Source organism: Mytilus edulis, chromosome 3, assembly GCF_963676685.1.
Source record: "Mytilus edulis chromosome 3, xbMytEdul2.2, whole genome shotgun sequence".
Lineage (NCBI taxonomy): Eukaryota > Metazoa > Mollusca > Bivalvia > Mytilida > Mytilidae > Mytilus > Mytilus edulis.
This window is the reverse complement of record NC_092346.1, coordinates 84,527,917-84,554,250: the sequence shown is the minus strand read 5'-3', so window position 1 is coordinate 84,554,250 and position 26,334 is coordinate 84,527,917. Positions and strand designations below refer to the sequence as shown.

The following is a 26,334-nucleotide window of genomic DNA, read 5'->3' as shown; positions in this document are numbered from 1 at the left end:
ATTTTAGGACATACATTACTATAAGAAGGATAAAAAATACAGTGCACAGGGGTTCGTTGTTTTTTGTAATACGGTAACTGGTGATTGGTTGACCCAATATTATCCAATCAAAATTTAGGACACCCGTTTCGAATATTTGTTTTGGTCGGCGGCCCGATTTGGAGGATATAGAAAAAGCAATGGACGTGCAAAATATGAAGTACAGTGAAATGCAAAAACTTGCTAAACAAGTTGGCATTAAGGCTAACATGAAGGTAAAAAATCCATGGGCATGGGGAATCATAAAACCATAGCTCTTTGGTTCTGTGCTGATCCGAGGCGCGCAAAGGCATAGACCCCCCCCCCCCCCTCTTTTTTCTAGACACTTGTTTCTGTCAATGTGGGGTTAACTTTCCATACCCTTATGACAAAATTTTCGTACGGGTATGGATAGTAGACCCAACATTGACTAAAACAAGTGCCTGTGACTAGAAGACAACCCTTTGTTTATGTTTTTGTGTTTACTTATTTTTATGGCCCCGCAAAGAAGTTGTCGGTGCCATATAGTTTTACCCTTGTTCGTCATTCTGTCCTTCCATCATTCTGCCACAAACCATTATATGGAGTTTTTTCTAAACGCCTTCAGATATTGGGCGAATTTGTGGTATGTGATGAGTTAACGGTATCAGGTCCGTTCGCGCCCAATATAGTTTCGCACCCTACACGTTCGCACCTCACATTTTCGCCCCCCACGTCCGTTCGCACCCTACATGTTCGCGCCCAATTTTTAATAAAATTTAAGTTAAATTGTTAGAAATTATTCATATGAATATAACAAATAATTGTATTCTTTTTGAATAAAATTTCAGAATTTATTGAATAGATTTTTTTTTTTATCAATCTGATGATTAATTATTAAATGTTGATTATGTATGATTATTGCTAATTGGTATTTATAAACAGCCTAACTTGGTGTTATTGTTTACTGTTGTTTATAAATCATGATTGTTGTTTTAAATTGCTTTGATGTAAATATACTAATAAAATAAATATTAATTATAGCAATACACTTACCATGCATACCAGTTGTTCAACATGTTGTCAGATTCGCACTTAATTGACTAGAAACAGTGAAAAACAAATTATTTCAATACACTAACCAAAACACGATTAAGAATTATTCAACACACAAATGAAATAGTTGTTGTCAGAATAACATAATCTGACTTAAAAACAAGGACTTTTTTTATAAACTTGTCATGACACAAAAAAACTTGTCAGTATCTCGAATTATTTAGAAACAATGGCATATATATTTATACCAATACACCTCCAGAAAATTGGTAAAATTGGGTGCGAACGTGTGGGGTGCGAAAGAACTTTTCGCAAAATTTGGGTGCGAACATGTGGGGTGAGAAAGTGAATGGGGGCGAACGTGATTGGGCGCGAACAGACCCGGATTCTGAGTTAACCATGATGAGTAACACATCAGGATTAAGTTTCGTTCCGCTTCACTGTTTTTTGTCGAAATAACAGGTTTTGGACTTGATAAATTGTAGAAAATCACAGTTATACACACTATTTTTCTATACACCTTGAGATATTAGGCTGATTTTTGGTACGTCAGTAAACCATGATGAATGACGAATCTGGGTCCGTCCGCCCTGATTTTGGTTCGCCCTAGTTACTGTTCGCCCTGATACCTGTTTGCCCTGGGTATGTTCGCCCTGATTTTTATTTTTTATTATAGTGTTGTGTTGTGTGTATTTAATTGAGTATGTTAAGTTGAAGTCAGTCTACAATTTGCCGAATATTTACGATTTTTATTTTTTAGTATAGTGTTGTGTGTATTTAATTAAATATGTTGAAGTCGGTCTACAATTTCGCCGAATATTTACGATGTATTATGCTGTCTACAGCTAGCTGCTACTAGGTTATAAGTTCATGCCTAACAATTTGTACATCAGTGTTTTTACCCATCCAAGCTGACTATTTTATTTGAGAAAAATGTTATTTAATTTTTCATTATTAATCCATCAAAGGCAATTCATATACCAATCAGTGATATCAAAGATTTCAAATCATACCTAATCAGCAATAAAAATTCAACCAACAGTATAAATTAAAAGTAATTATAAAATAAAGTGTAACAATGCAGCCAAGAATTTTATTTAATTAATATTGTGTATTTAACTGTTAATAGATATACATAAATTTTAATATATATAAATGTATATTTTTTTCATTAATGTAACATATATATCTCATAAATGAAAATAGGGCGAACGAACCAAGGGCGAACGGATTACCAGGGCGAACAAACTCAGTGCCAACGAACCTAGGGCGAACATGTAATCATGAATGACACTCAGACAGATCATGTTTTAGTTTCATTCCCCTGCTGTACAGGGTTTGACACAAACTAAATGTATGTACTAGCCAATAGGGCTAGTAAAATAATTCTCTACTAGGCCCTATTAATTCACTAGCCCAAAGGCATGACCCCATCTTTGAGGGTCTGGGGGCTTCCCCACCCAGAAAATTTTGATACAAATGAAGCAAAATCCTGTGTTCTGGAGCATTTACAGAGGGTTTTGAACATGTTTTGTTTCATGAAGTTTCCCTGGTTTGCTAATAAAAAATACACCGAAAAAAATATTTTCATATTTTAATCATCTGTATTTTAATTGTGTTTGACTTCATTTGAAGACCCCTTTAGATGATTACAGGTCTCATCCTCATTTTACTCATCATTATTAGTGTCTTAAACAAAAAATCTGTATATTTTCCCCAGAGAAATGTACCTATAATTTAGAAAATATACATGTATTACTCCCAAAACATTTATTATGGTTTGTTTTTCACAAGACAACAGGCCTATCATGGGCTCATGGCGCAGCTGTTTATTTTTCGTTCTATTGATTTTCTTACTAATATTGGAGCATATGTTTCCATGATAATTAATTTACTTTAGTGGCTGTCATCATTACAGAATTCTTTTCATTTTCTCTACTTAAATTTCTTTTAGCCCATTACTGTTAACAGAAGATTTCAAGCACAAAGTGACATGCACTGACTGCTCCCAATGTTTACAGGCATCAAATTAAAAAATAAATATGGAACATCTTAGGAATTGATGATACGTCATTTGAAGATTCCATGCATTGCATTCAGAGCCTATAGCATGTGCATTTGCCACCTGATTCACATATATATACTTTGTATAATTATAAGTTCAATTGGCCTATAAAGAATTATCTTCCTTAACAAAATTTCTGTTTGTCCCCTGTTTAATACTTGAAAGCTCAGTCTACCACTTTGCAGTTAATTGATGATCATTATTAACAATGCCAAATTGGTATTCGTTCCCAAATTGAGTAACTTAATGTATCCTTCTCCATTGAACTATACTTTCCTAGTGTTTAAAAAAATTGTTTCATCATCCTTATTGGATTCATTTTAGTTTGCAAGATTGAAAACAGCTCTGATAGAGTATTACCAACAGGAAAACAAAGAAAATAGCTCAACAACACCAACTTTAAAAGAAGAACAGATGATTGAAAAAATAGAAGAGGAAATAGCAATCACTGTAAGGAAAGATGAACATATATAGATATGTGTTTTGTTAAAATATCTTTTTTTTGTGTTCACTGTTTATCAAGGTCACAATCAGTAAACTTCGGCAACAAAACCCAAAAGTTAATTACTGTGGAATTATTTATTTTTGTGCATATTAATGTTTGTTGGTTAAGGAAAACAGACTATGTGGATATTTGATTTTGTGGTGTTTGTCGAAGTCTGAATACAAACCTGTAGAAAATTGGTTATTTGTTGTACATTTAATTTCGTGGTTTACATGTACCCATAAAATCCACGAAAATTGGTATCCAACAAATAATTATGAATCCACAGTACATTGTAACAGCCAAAGTTTTCAATCAACAATCACCAAATGCAATATGTTTGTTGATTTAATGTTATGGTTTGCGTAATAAATGTAAAAACAGTACTTTTCACTCTTTTGGTCTTTGGAAAAATGTTGTTTGTGCTGTATTTAGACCCTTCTACAACAAAATTTGCTTTACATGCACACGTTTAAAAATTGTGATATTTCTTATGTTTTTACAAAAATCTGCTTTCGGTTATCTTTTGAAATAAAAAAGTTAGATGTCTGTCCACGAAACCAAAATTTCCAGTAAATGTAAAAAATTTCAACCTCATTTATCTCTTAAACATGTTAAAGTAGCAAATGAAGATATATTTTTTATGTCATTTTTGAATTGACAAGGTGAAAAGTAGCTTGTAAGCAAACTTTCCTAAAAAAAAATCACTATTTCTGGAGATGTTACCTTTTTGCAGGTATGAAACAATGACATCTATTCAACACAATACAGAAAGTATTTTTAAGTGTACTGGAAATTTATCTATTCTGACCAGAATTTACGGTAAAAGTATCAATTGGAACAAAATTGGCTTTGTAAATTATAAATCTCTTATACTGTACATATTTGAAAGATTTTTTTCTTGTGCTAGAAATCATCTATTTTTCATCACATACTGCAAAAAGAAGTAATGAGAGTTTTGTTTTCAGGTGCAGACTTCTCCAAAGAATGAAGAGAAAATAGAACTATTAGAAGAAAAGCCTGCTATCAAAGGAAAGAGAAAAGCAAAGTCAAAAAAGACATTAAAGAAAAAAGAACAGGAAAGCAAGGTTAAAATATTAAACTTTGCTCTTATAATAGCCCATATAGAACTTAAAAAACTACATTATCATATGAAATGATGGTTTTCCATATAACCATACCTGCCAACTTTCACGATTTAGGCGTGTACTACACAATTTTGACCCTTTGTCACGATTGCACGATCGTGATCCTGAAAAACCCTCTAAAACACGATTTTGTGAAAATCTACACGAAAAATATGATTGTTCCCGATTTTGAACTGTGTCCAATGGAATACAATTGTGTTCAGCCAATCAAATTCTATGTTTCTCATGGTCATATTAATCAGCCAATCAAAAAAGTTTTCTCTCAAGAATATTCTAACATCCTAAATTTTGAACTTGTGTTGTATTCCTCTGTTTGTTAAAATCGTGAACATGGCAAATGGTTTTTCACCTGCAAGGAGGTTCTTACACAGAATAAGAATAAAAGCATGACTGATTGACAAACTTCAATGATGCAGTACTACCATAAAGATAATAAATAGTAGTTTATCACTAATGTAGGTGTTGTTCCCAACCTGATAAAGGTCCTTCTTTGTGCATAATTTTAAATTGAAAGAGTCAACAATTATTTAATATCCTTACACATGAAATTGATTCCTGGTCTTGCAACCACATGTTCATTTTTTCTACTGATATATAATAACTAGAATCATGCAAATAAACTGAAGAAAAAGGCATGTAAGCTCATCTTACAAATATGACACTTTTTCTAGACCAGAAAACAGGACGCGCAAAATAGTCGTCGCAAAGTATTGTAACCTTTGAAATTGTTGTCGCGCACTAAAACCCCCATGGGCACTTTCAAAAGTTGGCAGGGTTGTATAACATGTATAATAGAAAACAGTTAAAAAAATATTAAAGATATTACATGTACTGATTACTTTTCAACTGTTTGAATTATGAGTATTTTTCTTCTTGATCATGATAAAATGAAAACTATGGATTTATACAAAATTCAATGCCTTTTCAACATTTGCAGTAAAGGACACTTGTTAAATTGCTATTATATGTACATCAATGTGGTGTTTGCAATGTAAACACCTAAGAGCAAGGGTGTATATAAAATAAGGAAACAGGGTATGGCCTTACACAATGATAGAAAAAAAATACTTTAGATGTAAGTGTTTGGAATAAGAGGAGTACAAAGCTGTTTTGTATTAAAATTATAAACATAAGTTATATTGATTTGACTTATTATAATCAAGAGTTGAAAAAGATCCCTGTTCAACAAAGGAAATATCTCAAACCTGTAATTAAGATTTTCTGAATACAAATGTAGCTGAGCAGGAGGCTGCAGTTTAATGTAATAAAATTATGATTTGGGTAAATATTTTAGCACTAGAAAGAGTTTGTTGGTTGTTTTTTTTCACAGAAAGACAAAAGGATTGTTAAAAATGAAACATCAACTTCAAAGTCCAAGAGTTCAGTTAAAGCAGAAATCAGAACACCAGGAACTACCAAATCAGGAAAATTAGGAACATCAAGTCCATTTACTTCCAAAGTTAAAAGTGCCAAGACCACTCCAGCAAAAGTTCAACAAAAATTGAAAACACCGCACCTTCAAACGCCATTGAATAAAAGTAAATTTACCCCACATGCTGTGAGAGCTAAAAGTTTTATTGGTACACCACAGAGTGGCAGTGCTCCTGCAAAATCTGCACAAAAGAGAAAGATATCAAAGGTACAAAGCAATTTTTATTTAAATGACATTTGATATATTTGTAAAAGTGAATTGAGTTTAATTTCAAGTACAGTTGCTCTTTTAGTAAAAGTCAATCTGCTTAAAGTTGATTGACATTTTCATGGCAGAAATCCAAGACTAAAGCTTTGAGCCTTGTACAAGTCATAATTTTTGCCATTTCTGCTGTCAGAAGGAAAATTATCTGCTGCAATTCTATATGATGAAAAGTTTTATCTGGATATGAACAGCAATAAAGGAGAAAATTAAGAATTATTAATTTTATTACTTCGAACTTCCTGACTTATGTGACGTAGTTTAAGTCTTTAAGAATGCCGGGAGGGGAAATAATCTCATTTTAAATCTTAATCATTAATCATCTTATAACGCTACAGTACTTAAAGTGCATCGACGACGTTTGGTGTAGCTATTAACCAACTAATAATTAAGATGGAAAAGCGCTCAGCTTGAAAGTAGAATGTACGATTTATATTAATTTTAATATTTTCTGAAATGATTATAGTGATCATGGTGATACAAGTAAATCATATAAAATATTTTTTTATGATTTTTTTTTCCGACGGATATTTTGAACTAACATGAATAACTGATAGCGTTTTAAAAATGCATGTTTGTACTTTTTACCTTTTACATCAGGGTAGTAAATATGTGCTGCTAGTACATTTGTAGTGTGCAAATACGGCCCCGCAAATACAATGTGTATTGGACTTTGACACATAGTGACTACCTGTTGAATGCATGGTAAAATTCAAGTTAATTAAAAGATTAGCATTTTGTATCTTTTGATCTTTACTCAGTGAATTTAAGCCGTCACGGTTCACTTTTCTAGGTGTGAACACCATTTGGTATGAATGATAAACGGGGGAATCTTAATATTTTCCATGAGCTCAGTTTAATCAAATATATTATTGACTCTGAATATTTTTTGTTAAAAAAAAAAAAGAAATACTGAACTAATTTAATTGAATAAATTTATGAATAATGATGTCCTTATAAACACGAGTAAATGAATTAAAATTCTAAATAAGAATCGGTGACCTTGAATTTTTGAAATAGATAGTAACTACCAACGGACATATTATAGCCTGTAGATATAAATTTTAAACTCTTAATTTCATGTTTGGACGGCTTTGTGTATTTCAATCAGGTTAGGGACATACATTGTTAACAGGATGTATAATACACCTGACAGCATTTTTAATGGCACTTTTACCTGTGCACACCTGGGTCAAACAGCTGGGAAGCGATGCATGTACCTGAATTGCGTAATGTCACCAGTTTATTAGCCCGCAGGAAGTCACTAGAATACCTGAATGTGACACTAATACATGACCTCTGTCAATAATTCAAAAGATCGTCAGTTTTCATATTAGAAGTACCCGAAATTAATAAAATCTATATTATATAAAAGTTTTTTTTTTGGTAAGGATTTCGAAAAGTCTAAAGCCGCTACAGATACCTTTTAATCTCATCAAGGATTTGTATAGACTTTGTACTATACAAATCCTTGATCTCATTAAGAATATATTTATGCTTTTACAACTTCCAAATTAGTGTCCGCCCCACTAGATGTATTCCTATCTATTATCTTGTTATCATAAATTTAGAAGAAAAATTACTCCAACGATTGACCATAAATCATTACAAATTTCGTTAGCCTAGCTGTCGACATTTTATATCCCGAAACTGCTTAGCCTTAACTTGTAGGACTATGCAACTGCGTTGACCTAGTGACAGCTATAAAGCATAACAAGGGGCCGATAAGATCTATTAAGTTTCCACACGAATCGGGGAAGACATATGCTCCCATCCACCTATCACCTCTTCAACCTTGTATATGGCACAATATGGAAAAGGAGGGGGGGGGGACACAGCATCTGTAATTATACTACATGTAAATAAAGTCTTATTTTTAAACCATCTATAATATAAAATGGTAAACGAACAGTTTATTTTTAAACCATTATTATATAAAATGGTAAACGGACAGAAAGTCACAGGACATAAAGTCACAAATTTGATAGGACAAAAAGTCACAGGACAAAAAGTCACATATAATATGTTGACAATTGTTAGAATATAAAAGAGAAATATCTTGAAATATTTACTTTTTAATACATATATTCATATTAAAGTTTATAGGAAATGTGTCATTATACTTGATAAATGAAGATTTATTTAATTTTAATCATGCAAAAGAAAGATTTATTGGCACAATGAAGCCATTAAAGTGCCAAGCCACTTTGACATTTTGTTTTTTAACAATTATTTGATTTACTTTAATATTTTTTGATAAATTTTGTTCACAAAGTTAGATTTTATACAATAGTTCAAGAGAAATACAAAAATATTTTTGTAGAAATAAGCGTTTTTTATTCAATGAAAATAGTCAGAAAAATGAATTGTGACTTTTTGTCCTGTGACTTTTTGTCCATGACTTTTTGTCCTGTGACTTTCTGTCCTACATTCTTTAAATGTTTTACGTAACTTTTTATGTATACATAAGTTTTTTTTGTACCTAAAAATTATATACTTCATTGAACTTGTGAATTTACGACAGAAAGTCACAAAACAAAACGTCATAATTCAGTTTCGAGTTTATTTTTCTTTAAACGAGAAAACGTAATTTAATTAATTCTTTTTTGGTTTGTTCTTGAAATATTATTTTTAAAGCAAGTTTTAAACAGAATTTATTAAATAAATATCAATGACATCAAATAATTGTTATAAAATCAAAATGCAAAAGTGGCAAGGTACCTTAAATGGCTTCATTGTCCCCAGAAATATATATCCTTTGCATGATTGAAATCAAATATCTTTTTTATTTTTAAGGCTTGTAAACAAGTTCATAAACTTAAAATGTAATAAATGTAATAAATAATATAATATTTGAAGATTTTTTTCCTGTATATATTCAACAATTATCAACAAATTTGTTGTGACTTTTTGTCTGTGACTCTTTATCCGTGTACTAAACTTCTATTTGTAAACAACAAAATCTGTTACTAATGCATGAATGCAGAAATACTGAACTATATTAATCTGACAATTTCCTTTCAACCAGGCTTGGAACGAAATAGCAATAAAAACATTAGTGAGAAAAAAATCATAAATACTATCAAATTTCCATCGAAACAAGATGCTTCAAAATGGTCTGCACACACTTTCTTGAACTTGTTTTTATGAATAAAATCTTGGAAAAAATCTTGAATCTTGTTGTGAGTGAAGCTGGTTGGTGATATGTTAAGGTTAATCATCCACGTCTGGTACTACTCTTTCTTTTTTGCAGGATCTGGGAAAGTGTGTAAGATAATGCCATGTGAACTCCGAGTTGAACATCCGTACGCTTGACAAGTCATTTTTTAATACTGAATATACGATATGCCATGCTTGTTTTTTGGCTTTGTGGTATTTAGTTATTTTATTCAAATATACTCATCACGTGACAATTTGTATCAGAGATGCCGTCAAAATGGCGATAAGTCGAGAAGTGATAGTGGGATATTAATTTTTATTTTAATCACTTATCTAGAAGAATTGAACAATAATTTTAATGAATATATGATTATTTATATCAAATAAACATAATATAAATTTTTCATTTTTTTGCAAAGTTTCCTTTCAATATAGTATGGTCAACTGTGCATGGTGACAATCAATCTTATCAAGTATAAACATGATAAAAGCTTTCTGTCCAGTAATCTAAGAGTCAAATCAAAAGTTAAATCAAAGCCACAGTATAGTATGGGGACACACCAACTACTAATGCTGACAAACAATCTTACCTAGTTTGAAACACATCTTTCTGCCCAACATTTCAGAGGAGTTGCATTTATAACACGTGCTTGTATCTAAAAGGTAAGTGTCCTGAAACTTCTGTATGAACTGTCAATCCAAATGATATTTTTGTATGGGCAAGAGAATATCATGTCATATATCCAAATATGAAATTTTCCTGTCAATAATTCAATGATGAAAAATTTCTATCAATTTACCCATTCTGGAAAGCTTTCTGTTCAATGATTCCAGTCTAAAAGATGTTTATGACCCACCTACTATACACCAGAAAAAAAACCCAGAACTATTAACAGGGCCTTTACCTAAGACTAAACACATGCAGCAGTATAAAATAACAAATCTGACTGAATGACCGGACCCATTATGTTTTGTTCTTTGTACATTGTAATGCACAAACTGGTTCGCCTACTAACTACTAGGCTTTGTTCATAGTATTAGAATTAAATTAGATACAAGTGGATTCCAGTTTCATTATGCAATGTTATAAAGAAAAGAAAAATTAGAAATTTGTTATGAAACATTTATTCATTTTGATATTTTTTTCAGACACAACAGGAGGAAGAAAGGCCAGCTAAAAGAACAAGAACATCTTTTGAGAAATCAGCAATTTCTAGTGAGCCCTCACCAAGACCATCATCTAGAAGGTCAACCTTCAGTGTTGAAAAGACCAAAAAGGAGAAAGATCGTGGATCAGTAAGTCCAAGCACCCAGGATTTAGTCAGTTCAATGGATACAGACAAAAATGATGAGGAGATGAAAAAAAATTTGATGCAAGCTTTGGACAAAAGAATAAAGGGGAAAAGTGAGTATAAACACGATATATCATAAATATAACCATAAATTTTTGATATATATATATATATTGGTTTAATTAGCACCGTTGATGAAAGTGCAATAATTAAGCACTCAATTCTCAAAACAAATAAATGCAACAACAAAAAACCAATAAGTTGCTAGTATCTTAGTTTAATATATTTACTAGCTTAAAATTTACTTTTTAGTTTTAATACTTAATGTAGAAAGTGTCACTATGAAAGTTTTCTTCAAATATATGTAACACAATCCCAAACATGTCTATCCCCCCAAAACGTGTCCGTAATATTCAAGTTTGCCCAAATATGTCTGATTTCATAAACCCCCAAATGTGTTCGATAATTACTATTCGTCGGAACGTGTCCACTGTTAAACACCAAAACGTCTCATATATTTAAGCACTCAAACATGAATGTCCTAAATGACATCAATAACGTTAACGTTTATATATAGTAATTCTATGATGGGGGACACAGTTGATGAAGTGGTCATTTTCAATCATTTTCATCCAAAAATTTAAGAGCAAGTAAAAGACCAATTTTTTTATGACTTCAGAAAGAAACTACTTCAATCTGCGTTATGTAATAAAAAAAATTCAAAATACAACTGATGGCAAGAGTGAAATGTTGCAAAGGTCTTTATGCGCAGACAATAAGATATTCATCTTCACGAGGTATCTGATTTTAATAATACCTACAATTTAACTGAGCATGGCTGCTTACATTTGCATCCAATATAGCCAAGCGGACATTTTTTTATTTTACCAAGGTTATACTGCCTAAAGTAATTTATTTCTAATTTTTTTGATGAAATAGTTAAATTAGTAAACGTTAAGGAAAAAACAATTACCAAATAACCTCTGTATTTATAAAAAGTTCCAGTAAAAGAAAAAAAAGCTTGATATCATATGGTCACATTTGGGCGTTTATACTGCTGCAGCTGATGCATTTGCCAAAGCTGGTGGTAGAGCACTTGGTGCTGCTATTTCCAAAGTTCATTCATACAAGGAAATTGGATTTAAAACCTTTGAAACTGTGTTTAACTTCTGTGTCAGCCCTGTTTTAGATTATTGCTCTGGTGTTTGGGGCTATAATACTTATCATGGCATTGATATGATACAAAACAGAGCAGTACGATATTTCTGTGGTTTACATCGGTTTGCACCTACTAATAGCATTAAACAGTGAACTTGGCTGGTTACCACCAACGCAAAAACATTGGTTAGATATGGTCCGCCTATGGAACCGTCTCATTCTTATGGACGACGAGAGACTCACGAAAAAAGTTTTCGAGTGGGAGTATAAGAATAATGGATTATGGTGCACACAAGTTATGGACATCTTTAATAAACTTGGTTTAAGTAACCTCTATGAAACAAAACAAATAGTGGACATACAAGAAGCTAAAGAAAAACTTTTATGTTATACTGAAAGTGAATGGAAATACAAATCTGCTTTATCACCGAAACTACGAACATTTGTGACCTTCAAAGAAAATTACGAACTAGAACAGTATATCACATCTAATCTGTCTAAACAAGAACGATCGGCTCTTTCCCAATTAAGATGTGGGATTCTTCCTATACGCATTGAGACTGGAAGGTTCCGTAACGAAGCGCTACCAGAACGAATATGTGTACTGTGTGAAAAGCAAGAGATCGAAGATGAAAAACATTTTATTTTAAACTGTCCATGTTATGACAAACTTAGACAAAGGTTTCTACCTGTGGCCGCATTAGACAATTTTAGTGACAATAACGAAAAACTTATCCATTTATTAAAAAACTGTCAAATTCAAACTGCAAAATTTGTAAATTCGGCTTTTATTCATAGAAAAAAACAACTTTACTTCTAATTCTGTATTCTTATTTTGTAAATTTTTACGTTTTCGGATACGATATCATATTGTTTAAAGTGACATATAGGTCCAATGGGCCGGGTGTAAATATAAAATTGCTATGTATATAATTGTATAAATGTATGTTGTGATACACATGTCACTATAATAAATAATTACTTACTTACTTACTTACTATACATTTGACAAGCTGTGCGCCCTTTTACATTTAGACATGTTTTGTATTTCAGTGACGCTATGTGTAAATGTTTTGGGGAATCAGACGCATTTTCTGAGTGTTGCATATATATAAACTGTTTAAGGATATATTCTTCTGATGTTTCAGTCTCGTTGAAATCTTGTTCTGGAATTATTTCCAAAATATGTGATACAAGTGGAAAATAGCAATGGATTTAATAAATATCATAATCAAACTAAACTCTGTGAAAAAATTGGAAAATTACAATATAAAGCAGTTTTTGAGTAATTAATTTTTAAACTTTTATTACCAATCAAGGCAGCCTATTTAGCCAAAAATATGAAAAAAAAGGTGAGGGGTACAAAAAATGATTTAACCAGAAACATGTACATCTCATACATCACGTACATTGTCATTTCACTTTTGTCTCTTCAAATTACTTAGTTTGTATTTTTAAAATCATTTTATAACAAAAAATTTGGCCCAAAAATGGGCAAAAACTGATGAAAAATGGGAAAACTATCAAAATTGGGTACTTTCAAAGGGCTGTAGCAAAAAAAGAAGTGCACCACCATATGATTTTTGTCGAGCCTGCAACTTTTGTTGCAGAAAGCTCGACATAGAGATAGTGATCCAGCAGCGGCGGTGTTAGCTTACTTATCAAAAGCTTTATATTTAAGAAGGTGGAAGACCTGGATGCTTCATACTTTGTATATAGATGCCTCATGTTAAGAAGTTTCCATCAGTCACATGTCCAATGTCCTTGACCTCATTTTCATGGTTCAGTGACTACTTTAAAAAAAAGTTAAGATTTTTTGTAATTCTCTCTTATTATAAGTAATAGGATAACTATATTTGGTATGTGCGTACCTACCTTGCAAGGTCCTCATGCCCGTCAGACAGTTTTCACTTGACCTTGACCTCATTTCATGCATCAGTGAACAAGGTTATTTTTTTGTGGTCAAGTTCATATATCTCAGATCCTATAAGAAATAGGTCTAGTATATTCGGGGTATAGAAGGACTGTAAGGTGTACATGTCCAACTGGTAGGTGTCATCTGACCTTGACCTCATTTTCATGGTTCAGTGGTCAAAGTTAAGTTTTTGAGTTTTGGTCTTTTTTTACTAATACTAATTGCAATAGGTCAACTATATTTGGTGTATGGAAATATTTTATGATCTATATGTCAGTGGTGCAGGTTTTATTTGACAGTGACCTTATTTTCACGGTTCATTGCTCAGTGTTCAGTTTTTGTGTTTTGGTCTGTTTTTCTTAAATTATAAGCAATAGGTCAACTATTTTTGTTGTATGGAAGAATTGTTAGCTATACATGCCTGCCTGGGATGGTTCATATGACCTTGACCTCATTTTCATAGTTCATTGGTCAATGTTTAGATTTCTTGGTTGAGTTTATGTGACAGTTGTAATAAAGCTTTATATTAAGGACTATCAACACAATATCAATGATTAGTAAAGAAGGCCCGACATTTCAGCGTTTGTGGTCTTGTTTCTTCACCAATTACTGTTTTTCAGTCATATAAACCCAAAAATCAGGTTTATAAGAAAAAAAGTTTAAATCTAGAAATGTTTAGCTCCTCAGACAAATGTCAGAGGTGTACATCCTTAAAGAAAAAAATGCATTTACAGAATGATTAAATAGTCCTTAAATATTTCATTTTAGCAAGATTAAAATTGCATTTTATCATTTCCTATGGTTACAAAATCAACCCACCAAAACAATTTAAAGTGATGTCCCTTTTATTGTGAACCAATTGAAACTTTTTTAAAGATTCATCTCCTTTTGGTCAATCCATTTAATTTTTTTGTCTGTTATATTGTATTATGAATAAATAAAATAGCAATTGTTCTCTGTAGTTTTTTCACAGAGACCTTTAAATTTCTGCATTAAGAAATCTTACCACTCATTGATTATTAAATTTACCTGATTAAAAAAAACCCTTTTAATTGATAAGCATACATGTTTTAATGAATGAACATGTAAATAGTACCTGAATTAATATGGATACTTGATGTGAGTTTATTACCTCAAACTATTATGTATTTATCTTTTTATTTGATTGGATAAGTGGTTGGAAAATAAGTTATTTATGTTTTAAAAGTATATTCAGCTTATTTATTTTTACAGCAGAAACAATAGGTTCAAAAGGAAAAATTACAAACAGTACACAAATTCCAAGGTTTGCAGCCTTTTTAGAGAAAAAGAAACAAGAACAAAGTAAACCAATAACTCCAGGTAAAATAGATTAGTTAAACAAGAACAAAGTAAACCTATAACTCCAGGTAAAATAGATTGGTTAAACAAGAACAAAGTAAACCTATAACTCCAGGTAAAATAGATTAGTTAAACAAGAACAAAGTAAACCAATAACTCCAGGTAAAATAGATTGGTTAAACAAGAACAAAGTAAACCAATAACTCCAGGTAAAATAGATTGGTTAAACAAGAACAAAGTAAACCAATAACTCCAGGTAAAATAGATTGGTTAAACAAGAACAAAGTAAACCAATAACTCCAGGTAAAATAGATTAGTTAAACAAGAACAAAGTAAACCAATAACTCCAGGTAAAATAGATTGGTTAAACAAGAACAAAGTAAACCTATAACTCCAGGTAAAATAGATTAGTTAAACAAGAACAAAGTAAACCAATAACTCCAGGTAAAATAGATTGGTTAAACAAGAACAAAGTAAACCAATAACTCCAGGTAAAATAGATTGGTTAAACAAGAACAAAGTAAACCTATAACTCCAGGTAAAATAGATTGGTTAAACAAGAACAAAGTAAACCTATAACTCCAGGTAAAATAGATTGGTTAAACAAGAACAAAGTAAACCTATAACTCCAGGTAAAATAGATTGGTTAAAGTAAACCAATAACTCCAGGTAAAATAGATTGGTTAAACAAGAACAAAGTAAACCTATAACTCCAGGTAAAATAGATTGGTTAAACAAGAACAAAGTAAACCTATAACTCCAGGTAAAATAGATTGGTTAAACAAGAACAAAGTAAACCAATAACTCCAGGTAAAATAGATTGGTTAAACAAGAACAAAGTAAACCAATAACTCTAGGTAAAATAGATTGGTTAAACAAGAACAAAGTAAACCAATAACTCCAGGTAAAATAGATTAGTTAAACAAGAACAAAGTAAACCTATAACTCCAGGTAAAATAGATTAGTTAAACAAGAACAAAGTAAACCAATAACTCCAGGTAAAATAGATTGGTTAAACAAGAACAAAGTAAACCTATAACTCCAGGTAAAATAGATTGGTTAAACAAGAACAAAGTAAACCAATAACTCCAGGTAAAATAGATTGGTTAAACAAGAACAAAGTAAACCTATAACTCCAGGTAAAATAGATTGGTTAAACAAGAACAAAGTAAACCAATAACTCCAGGTAAAATAGATTAGTTACTTGTCTTCGATAACTATCTCACCATGGATGTGTAACTAACTGTATTCCAGATATTGTTTTTTTTTTTATTGTCCACCTATTTATTGATAAATGACAAAGCAGAATTATAAACATGGCCAAAAAACAGTTCTGCTGTACCTAATATTGCAACTTCCAGATTTCAGAGTTTTCCTTAAGAATGTGCAATTAGCAAAATCATGAAATCATTTTCATCAACTTATTAGTTCAGTTCAAAAGCTGACATTAAGCTTTATGACTGTTTTTGGTAAGGTATTTGGGTTGAAAGAACAACAATTGAGATATATACAACTGAACAAAATTGTGTTTGTTTATCTACTTGCTTGAACTTTGTTCCTATTTTATTTTTGCAACAGTACATATTATCTGCTGAATGATGATAATGTAATGGCTTCATCTTGTTCCAGTTCCACACTTTGTTCTGAATGATGACCTTAAAATTTTCAGAGCTATAGTTAGCTTTTAAGAGTTTGTTTATAGGAAAACCATGAGAAAACATCATCTTCGCTAGCCGAGGGTTACGATCCGTCCCCGCTCTTTCCACCCTTGGTAGATTAATCCAACATTTGTGAAAACAATGTTGCACCTCATATCGGAAGATTAAAGTCACGACAAATCCGAATACATTATTCTTGACCAATGGTAACACTTGAACTCTTCAATTTGGAGGTAAAAACACGGTAGCGTCTAGATTCTACGCACTTGGTAAAGCCGGAAACGAAAATTTACGTCATCATTCATGCATTTGTGCATGAAACATACACAGGAACTTCTAATAGTTGATTAAAAACATTAAATTTTTCACTAAATTAAATATAGTAGTATGTTTAGGAATGTAAAGACTTGTTGCACAATAAACAAGTGACAATTGTTTAAAAACACCTTCTACATTTACACGTGATCATGTAATAGACACTTTTTGATTGGATGCAGCGAGTTTTGACTGCAACCAATGAAAATCCTCATCCTGTGTCTCTGAAATTTTATCTCAATCCGCCAAGGGTGGAGAGAGCGGGAGTGGATCGTAACCCTTGGCTAGCGAAGATGGAGGAAACATATGGTCTATTTTAATGGTTAGAACATTAAACATTTTTATAACTCCAAAAAATGTTGATAAGCACCACCAAAATTGGTTTATAAAGACAAATCCTTCTACAAATGTAATGATTGTTTTAATAGTTTAGAACCTTTTGGTGAGCAATGATTTCTTCAGCTAAATTTTTAAGCATATAGAACAGGATATATGTCAGGCAATATGGATCTGAATGTTTCTAGTCAGTAATTAGTTTAATAAAGAATAATGTTTGCCAATGCTAATGCATAAGTTTTTAACCGGATTTTTGTGACAAAAATGTCGGTTATTGATTTGGGGATGTACGGCGGGCGGGCGGTCGGGCGGGCGGTCGGTCGGGCGGGCGGGCGGGAATCAAATGTTGTCCGTGCATTAACTCATGAACCGTTCAACCAAAGCTTTTAAAATTTTAATATGTTGTTACTGACAACTAAATGAAGGTCAAGTTCAATAATGGCGATTTTGACTTTTACCGTTCAGGAGTTATGGTTCTTGAAAGATTGAAAAATGGAGTTTCCAGTCGTGTCCCTGCATTTACGCATGAACTGTTCTACCTAAGCTTTCCAAATTTTAATATGTTGTTACTGATGACAAAATGGAGATCAAGTCCAATAATGGCGATTTTGACTTTTACCGTTCAGGAGTTATGGTTCTTGAAAGATTGAAAAATGGAGTTTCCAGTCGTGTCCGTGCATTTATGCATGAACTGTTCTACCTAAGCTTCCCAAATTTTAATATGTTGTTACTGACAACTAAATGAAGGTCAAGTTCAATAATGACGATTTTGACTTTTACCGTTCAGGAGTTATGGTTCTTGAAAGATTGAAAAATGGAGTTTCCAGTCGTGTCCGTGCATTTACACATGAACTGTTCTACCTAAGCTTCCCAAATTTTAATATGTTGTTACTGACAACTAAATGAAGGTCAAGTTCAATAATGACGATTTTGACTTTTACTGTTCAGGAGTTATGGTTCTTGAAAGATTGAAAAATGGAGTTTCCAGTCGTGTCCGTGCATTTACACATGAACTGTTCTACCTAAGCTTCCCAAATTTTAATATGTTGTTACTGATGACAAAATGGAGGTCAAGTTTAATAATGACGATTTTGACTTTTACCGTTCAGGAGTTATGGTTCTTGAAAGATTGAAAAATGGTGTTTCCAGTCGTGTCCGTGCATTTACGCATGAACTGTTTTACCAAAGCTTCCCAAATTTTAATATGTTGTTACTGATGACAAAATAAAGGTCAAGTTCAATAATGACGATTGCGACTTTTACCGTTCAGGAGTTATGGTTCTTGAAAGATTGAAAAATGGTGTTTCCAGTCGTGTCCGTGCATTTTCTCATGAACCATTCAACCAAAGCTTTTGAAATTTTTATATGTTGTTACTGATGGCAAATTAGAGGTCAAGTTCAATAATGACGATTTTGACTTTTACCGTTCAGGAGTTATGGTTCTTGAAAGATTGTGAAATGGCGTTTCCATTCACGTTGTTGCATTTACTCATGAACCATTCAATCTAAGCTTTTCAAATTTTAAGATGTTGATACTGATGACAAAATGGAGGTCAAATTTGATATTGACGATTTTCACTTTCACCATTCATCAGTAATGGTTCTTGTGATATTGCCAGGACACAAATAAATATTAATAAATCCGGTTTGCTGTCGTTGTGACAGCCTCTTGTTAATATTTTTATGAAAAAAACATAACTGTGTTTGGAAATTGTTAGTCTTCCTGTAACCATCTGAACAAATGCCACCAACCCATGAAAAGAGTTAAATAAACACCAAATCATTGTGTTAATATTGTAGTTTTTATTCATACACAGATTTAGGAGTTCCTTGATAGTGAATCCTTTAAAATTACAGGGAACAAAGACTGGACCAAGATTCATCAAAAAGAATTTGAAAAGTTTGACTCCATAGATGTGTATCTAAACAAAAAAAGAAAGCATCGAGAAGAGACCAATATGTCTGTAAAGAAAGCAAGAATGTTGGTAGAACAAACAAAAGAAGCTATTAAAAGACTAAAGAACCATAAAACTCCTGCAAAAGAAAACAAGGTTCATATTGAATAAATCTCTCTTAATTTTCATAGTATGGAATCCTTTACTTTTGGTTACCATTTCTTCAGTGGTGATTTTTCTAGCTTTTCTAGCTTTGAATTTAATATTAAAGTTGTTCTATACAGGCATACTAAAAGGGTTTTAACACATAATATGGACATATACTATGACATAAGCGGATCCAGGGGGGGACCTGGGGGGCCCGGGCCCCCCCTTTTGTCGGAAAAATTTGGTTGATTATATAGGGAATCATTTAAGCATGACTGGAGCGGGCCCCCCCTTAGGTTAGTCAGCGGGCCCCCCCTTAGGAAAAGTTCTGGATCCGCCACTGTACTATGAAGATGTTATAACTTGTACTTCTTTCTTCAATAGTTAACAAAAAATTGAAAATAAACAGAGGTTCAATTTTTTCTGCATTCATTCAGAGATAAATCAAATTAACATTTGGTAGAAAGTCATCAACAAGGACGACATAAGGGGACCAAAATGAAATTTTAGTAACCCCTTGTAAGTGAGTAATAAAAGATAATGTTCAGATAAATAAAAATAGTTATAGTTTCTTATAGACTGGTATTTAACCATGTTACTTGTTCTCCAAGAGCAGACTGCTAAGTTCTGAAACAAAATAGTTTGTCTAGGTAGTAGTTGTTTCTCTAATTTTTGTGCTATTTTCACATTTCCTGATCTGTGTGAGAAAAATAATTCTCCTCACTAGTGAAAAATCTGTTCTCGGCAAATGATTAGTCCAAATTTGATTATGACATCTAAATGTTTTGTTTTCTTCAGAATTTTCCTATTGTGACGTCATGAAAAAAGGCAACGTCGCATATAAAGAACACAAGTTTCTGAAAATCTTTGAAAAAGAAGGATAAAAATCATTAGAGAAACAGATTCCGACACTATTACTCATGTAATACGATATTTCTCCACTCTCGACAGTTAAATTTTAGTTATTTATAGAGCTCGGCAAGCCTCACGCTTTTAAATAATAAAATTTAACTGTCTCGAGTGGAGAAATATCGTAATACACTTGTTGCAGTGTAGGAATCTATATATCTTATTCCTGACTATTACCTTGTGATCTAGCTCATTTAGAATCCATTTCAGTCTGTGCTTAAGTTCAATGCATGGTATATCAATATGACAATTTGTTACCCTGAATATACAAGAGAAATATTTCCTGGATATTTTTTATTCATACATTTTCCTTATTTCAGACAAAAACAAAGACTTCTAAAAGTGCATTACTACTAAAGTCTCCCGGTTTCAACTCTACAAAAGTTTTTAAACCTACAGTATTATCTACAAATCAAATGAATCTTGAGTTTTCAAAAACCAGAAAATCTCCAAGGACAAGTGTTACTGGGTTTAAGCCAACTGTAACATCAACAGACAAGATGAATTTGAACTTTAATAGCATGGCAACCCCAAGTAATGTGGGTACCAAGACACCAAAGACTGACCCTAGGAAATCAACTGGATCCATGCTTCAAAGAAAATCCCTCGGTATGTGTTGTTTAAAAGAGACATCTGTGAGTGTCCCAGATCTCATTAGCTTGAATGAAAATGTTTTGTAGGGTAATTAAGATAACAAGTTTAAGAATGAAGACATCAAGAGCATATTTAACTTAAACACTTAGAAGAAAGTGTAATACAATCAAAGAGGCAAATGTGTTTTATGAAATTTATAACTAATGGCTATCAGCTTAAATTAATCATTAAGCTTACACACATATAATGGAAAAAATGGATTCTGTTTTGATATATATAGCAAACACAATTTGAAATTTAATAAGTCAAGGATGTAGAATTTAATGGGAAAATCACCTGTGTTTATTTGTGATATATCTCTTTTGAAATTTTGTGACTTGATGCAAAAGGTGTTTTAGCAATGGCTATTTAAATAATTGTTTGATCTTTTATAGCAACACCATTCAAATTTAATGCCACATTAAACTGCACAGTAGACGGTAACAGGTCAGTAAAGAGGCCATCTTTTGACCTTAAAGCTAGTCTATCTAGACCAATGACCTGGAAAAGTCACAAAGGAAAACTGAAATCTGTGGCTGAAACCTATTCCAGCAACAGTGCAAAGTCAGTCAAGGTACAGGCAAGGTCAGTGGAATTCAATCATTTTATGACTATTTTCTCTGTTTTCAACTAACAAATGTACTTTGATTCTGCTTCAGAATCACAGCAAACAAGGATTCATTTTTTGAAGAAAAACTATAAATCCCAATACACCAAATCTGTTCAGTGAAATGTTCAAAAAGCTTTTCATGAATCCCTATACAAAAACAAAAACTTTCAAATTTATCAGATAATAAAGACATTTTATTTACTTAGATTCGCAATGGACAGTAATTAAAAATTTAATCATTAAATAAAAAAAATAAAAAAATAGATCTTTTAAAATTATGTTATCTTGGTAGTGGTATCAAAACATTGATTAATAATGGTGAGCATATCTGTTCTGTGAGATTGTTTACTTTAATTGTGTTTGCATGCTTACAAAAAATGTTATATGATCTGTTACCTTTACAGTTTACTTGAGTTTTAAATTTTGAATGTTCATTTTGATGATTTAAGAGTTAATTTTATATCAGTAGCAGACCTGACTGTACCTTTATGTTTTTATGAGATGATGTGGCCCTCTCCTGTCTCATAATCAGCTGATAATGGTTCATTGACCTTTAAACTTATGCATATTTTACATGTTAAATTAGTTCAAACTGAACTATTTAAGGTCAGTCATTAATGTTAGGTATGCAGCTGTATTGGCATATCTTATTTTCACATAAATTATTTTCCCATGTACCCATAGTCATTGTTCATTGACTTTGGGTATCTTGCATATTTTCATGTTTAAGTATTTCTTTTTTTCATTGTAACATTTGCATATCTGTCAACTGATCCATATTTGGGGGTGTAACCGTGAATTGTCCAGATCATCTGGAATTCTTCAATGTACCAGTCAAGGTTATCAGATAACCCAGGATGTCATCAAATGACCTACTTTTACCTGTGTTCTAGCAGGAACATATATATTGACAGGACTTGACACTACCAAGTTGTAGCTGATTTTATCATTGGATCAAAGTTAATCAAAAGACGATAATACTAATCTAGCTAATTGCCTTCTACGCTGTATTATTGTTGGGTTTTAAAAAATAATTCATAAAAAATAGCGTGAAAGAAACAATAGGATGGTTATGCTTTATTTTGATATTTGTTGAATAAAAGTACAATGTCAATGAAGTAAACAGTATTCATAAATAGAATTTCAAATATTTTTTCATAAAATATTTCACACTTATTATATTTGAAAATTTGTAGTAAACTGGTATAATATGTTATAATTTCTTGGAAAAATCCTTATAATAAAATACAACTGAAAAAAGTTTGTATGCGTTATGACCTTACTTTTCTGCTTCAATGCAGGTTGTGACCTGGATTTTCATTTTCAGAGGTTGACAGGTATACATTTGCATTTTATTATCAAAATTACATACAGACCCGACAGATCTGTGTGTCGACTGTTTATTTGGGTATTATGAGTCAAAAGACAACTATATCTGAAGGATAAATAAAATGATGTGAAGGTTAACTTTTTGTAAGACAGGGTTCATCTGAACTTGATCTCATTTACATTTGGTGCATAGAATGATTGTAAAATGCACATGTCCATCTGACAAGGTTCATATGACATTGACCTTATTTTCATGTATCCTTGATAACCATAATGTTATATTTATGTTAAATCAGTCCCTGGTCCCTTGAGCTGGTCACTTCAACACATTTGTGGTAGGGTGATCAGCTGGGACATTGAGTACATTTTAAAGATATGTTTTGAATAACAAACAAGAATGTGTCCATAGTACACAGGTGCCCTTACTCACACTATCATTTTACATGTTCAGTGGACCATGAAATTGGGGTCAATATTTAAATTTGGCATTAAAATTAGAAAGATCATATCATAGAGAACATGTGTACTAAGTTTCATGTTGATTGGACTTCAACTTCATCAAAAACTACCTTGACCAAAATCTTTAACCAAAACTTTAACCTGAGCTTCGCACTATTTTTTTCTTTGTTCAGTGGACCGTGAAATCGAGGTCAAAAATTTAAATTGGCATTAAAATTAGAAAGATCACATCATAGGGAACATCCGTACTAAGTTTCAAGTTGATTGGACTTTAACTTCATCAAAAACTACCTTGACCAAAAACTTTAACCTGAAGCCGGACGAACAGACAGACGGAGGAACGGACGCACAGACCAGAAAACATAATGCCCCTCTACTATCGTAGGTTGGGCATAAAAATAAACCTAAAGCTATTGTATTTATGCTTTTTCATGGAAAGATAACTGGTTTTAACCAATCTGATGCATTTATGACAGACTGTAGTTACAGATACTTATGTTTCAGTCTGCACCCTTGTCGCATAATAAACCTTAAATTCCTGACCATGTTGCATATCATGTAGCTGGAAAAGTTACCTTTTTGGAAGCTGAATGAGTCCAATATAATGTCATTCATTCCTTTTTTTATCATAATTATTGCTGTTTTAATTTCAGAGAAGAAAGACGAACTTCTGCTATGAATAAAAGATCAGACCAGAAATTTAATGCACATATGGCAAATAGAAGTGTTGTTTACTAAACAGGAAAATGTCTTCTCGAATCTCAGTGTTTTTACCATGGAGTAATAATTTTTAAAATTTAAAGCAGAAATTACCGGACATACAATTTTTGCTGATTTTATGTTGACTTGTTGATGTTTTTGTCTTATTATATAGAAATTTTTACACTGTAAATAGATTAATGTTGATATATACAATGGCAGCATGGAATAAATAATAAACCTCTATTTAGAATAAACTATTCTTAAGTATAACACATGAACGTTATCATTGTGAAACAATGTTTGTGTAATGTTTATATAATAACTCTGTTTGACATCCCATATTTACTTGTTATGGATGTCATAACAATTTTAACATTTTAACATTTGATGACATTTATTTGGATCCTTTTTGCATTAACAAAAACATACCATCTCAGAAATTTTGTAACTGCATCATTCTATCTCTAAGTAGAATGCAGAGATAACTCATCTTATTGTGTCAGAAGTTTGTATGAACATCATTCTATCTCTAAGTAGAATGCAGAGATAACTCATCTTAATGTGTCAGAAAGTTTGTATGAACATCATTTTATCTCTAAGTAGAATGCAGAGATAACTCATCTTATTGTGTCAGAAAGTTTGTAACCACATCATTCTATCTCTAAGTAAAATGCAGAGATAACTCATCTTATTGTGTCAGAAAATTTGTAACCACATCATTCTATCTCTAAGTAAAATGCAGAGATAACTCATCTTATTGTGTCAGAAAGTTTGTAACCACATCATTCTATCTCTAAGTAGAATGCAGAGATAACTCATCTTAATGTGTCAGAAAGTTTGTATGAACATCATTTTATCTCTAAGCAGAAGTTAGAGATAGGTCACCTGTTTGTGTTAGATAGCTTGTATTTTAATGATTCTATATTTCTTTTTTTTTCTCTTGTTTTACTTTCTCCTTATCTGCTGTTCCTTTTCACAAAAAATAATATGTTATTGATTGTAGAAATATGTTCCTTTTGTAAATAGTCTTATCTCATATTATAATTCATTGTACAGATACATTAATGTCTTATTTAAACATTATTGATTATTTTAGGTCTCATTTCATTTATCTAGTTTTTTCTTCTTCAGTGTGATCTGCAAAAAAGTTGTCTCTTATGTTGAACTGTGCATTGAAGCCAATTTTATTGAAAATTAAATTTTAAGCAAAAGTGTAAGACTGTATTTAAAACTGGTGCTATTTTTTGTTATCTTCTTTAACACTGATATAGTAGGAAAATTTTGTATATTATGCTGAACAATTTTTTCACTATACATACTACAGAACTGGGTTTTTGCAAATGTATTATTTAACTTGTTTACATTGAAATGTTAAAAATGAAACATACAGAAAGCTGTTATTATAATCTGTTTTAACTTAATGTAGTTAAACACATTGTCATTTAGAAGCATATTACACTTATTATCCTTTTATTTAACTATATCATTGAATAGACATAACCTGGTTTTTAAACATAACACATGTACATTTTTGTACTTTTAATATTTTAAATCATTTTAAAGTACAAGTTTTCTGTCTCAAGAATCTGAAAATCAAAAGGTCATACATTTATTTTAATCATTTTAAAATTATAGGTTACTAAATGAGCTCATTTTGTTAATGTTAAATAATACTTTTATTTCATGTCTTCGGAATATTTATTTTCGGGAAAAAATAGGGAAAATAAACAGAAATTGATAATGGAATTTGTTATTGTTATTTTATTTGCCATTTATGCCATTTTTAAAAGTGTGTATAAAAGACTAGTATGGATGGATAACTCTGCATTAAAGAGTGTTTGAGATGTTGCTTATTATAGCACACAATTTTTTTAATAAACAAACAGCTTCATCAAATGCTAATACATGTACATGAATTGGATTACATTCAACAGCTTGTAATCTTAAACCGTGTTAAACTGACTAGGTTAAGTTTTACATATTATTTTGTTCTCTGGTGTTTGTGTTAAATGTTACAACAAAAAAGTGAATTCTAGCTTTACCTTAATTGTGAG

At 31.6% G+C, this 26,334-nt stretch overlaps 1 protein-coding gene across 2 annotated transcripts; it reads left to right on the top strand.

Annotated features, from left to right (window-relative positions):
- The first annotated feature begins 94 nt into the window (after positions 1 to 94).
- Positions 95 to 26,026, top strand: LOC139517647 (nucleolar and spindle-associated protein 1-like). Of its 2 annotated transcripts, XM_071308924.1 has the most exons (11): positions 95 to 254; positions 3,443 to 3,568; positions 4,571 to 4,690; positions 6,081 to 6,389; positions 10,752 to 11,007; positions 15,201 to 15,308; positions 19,454 to 19,647; positions 20,868 to 21,156; positions 21,576 to 21,765; positions 22,083 to 22,108; positions 24,232 to 26,026. In XM_071308924.1, the coding sequence occupies exons 1-11, from the start codon at positions 180 to 182 to the stop codon at positions 24,255 to 24,257; spliced, it is 1,719 nt and encodes a 572-aa protein (XP_071165025.1). In that variant the 5' UTR covers positions 95 to 179; the 3' UTR covers positions 24,258 to 26,026. The 2 variants fall into 2 exon arrangements, with proteins under 2 accessions (XP_071165025.1, XP_071165024.1); XM_071308923.1 differs by lacking the exon at positions 22,083 to 22,108.
- The last annotated feature ends 308 nt before the right edge of the window (positions 26,027 to 26,334 follow it).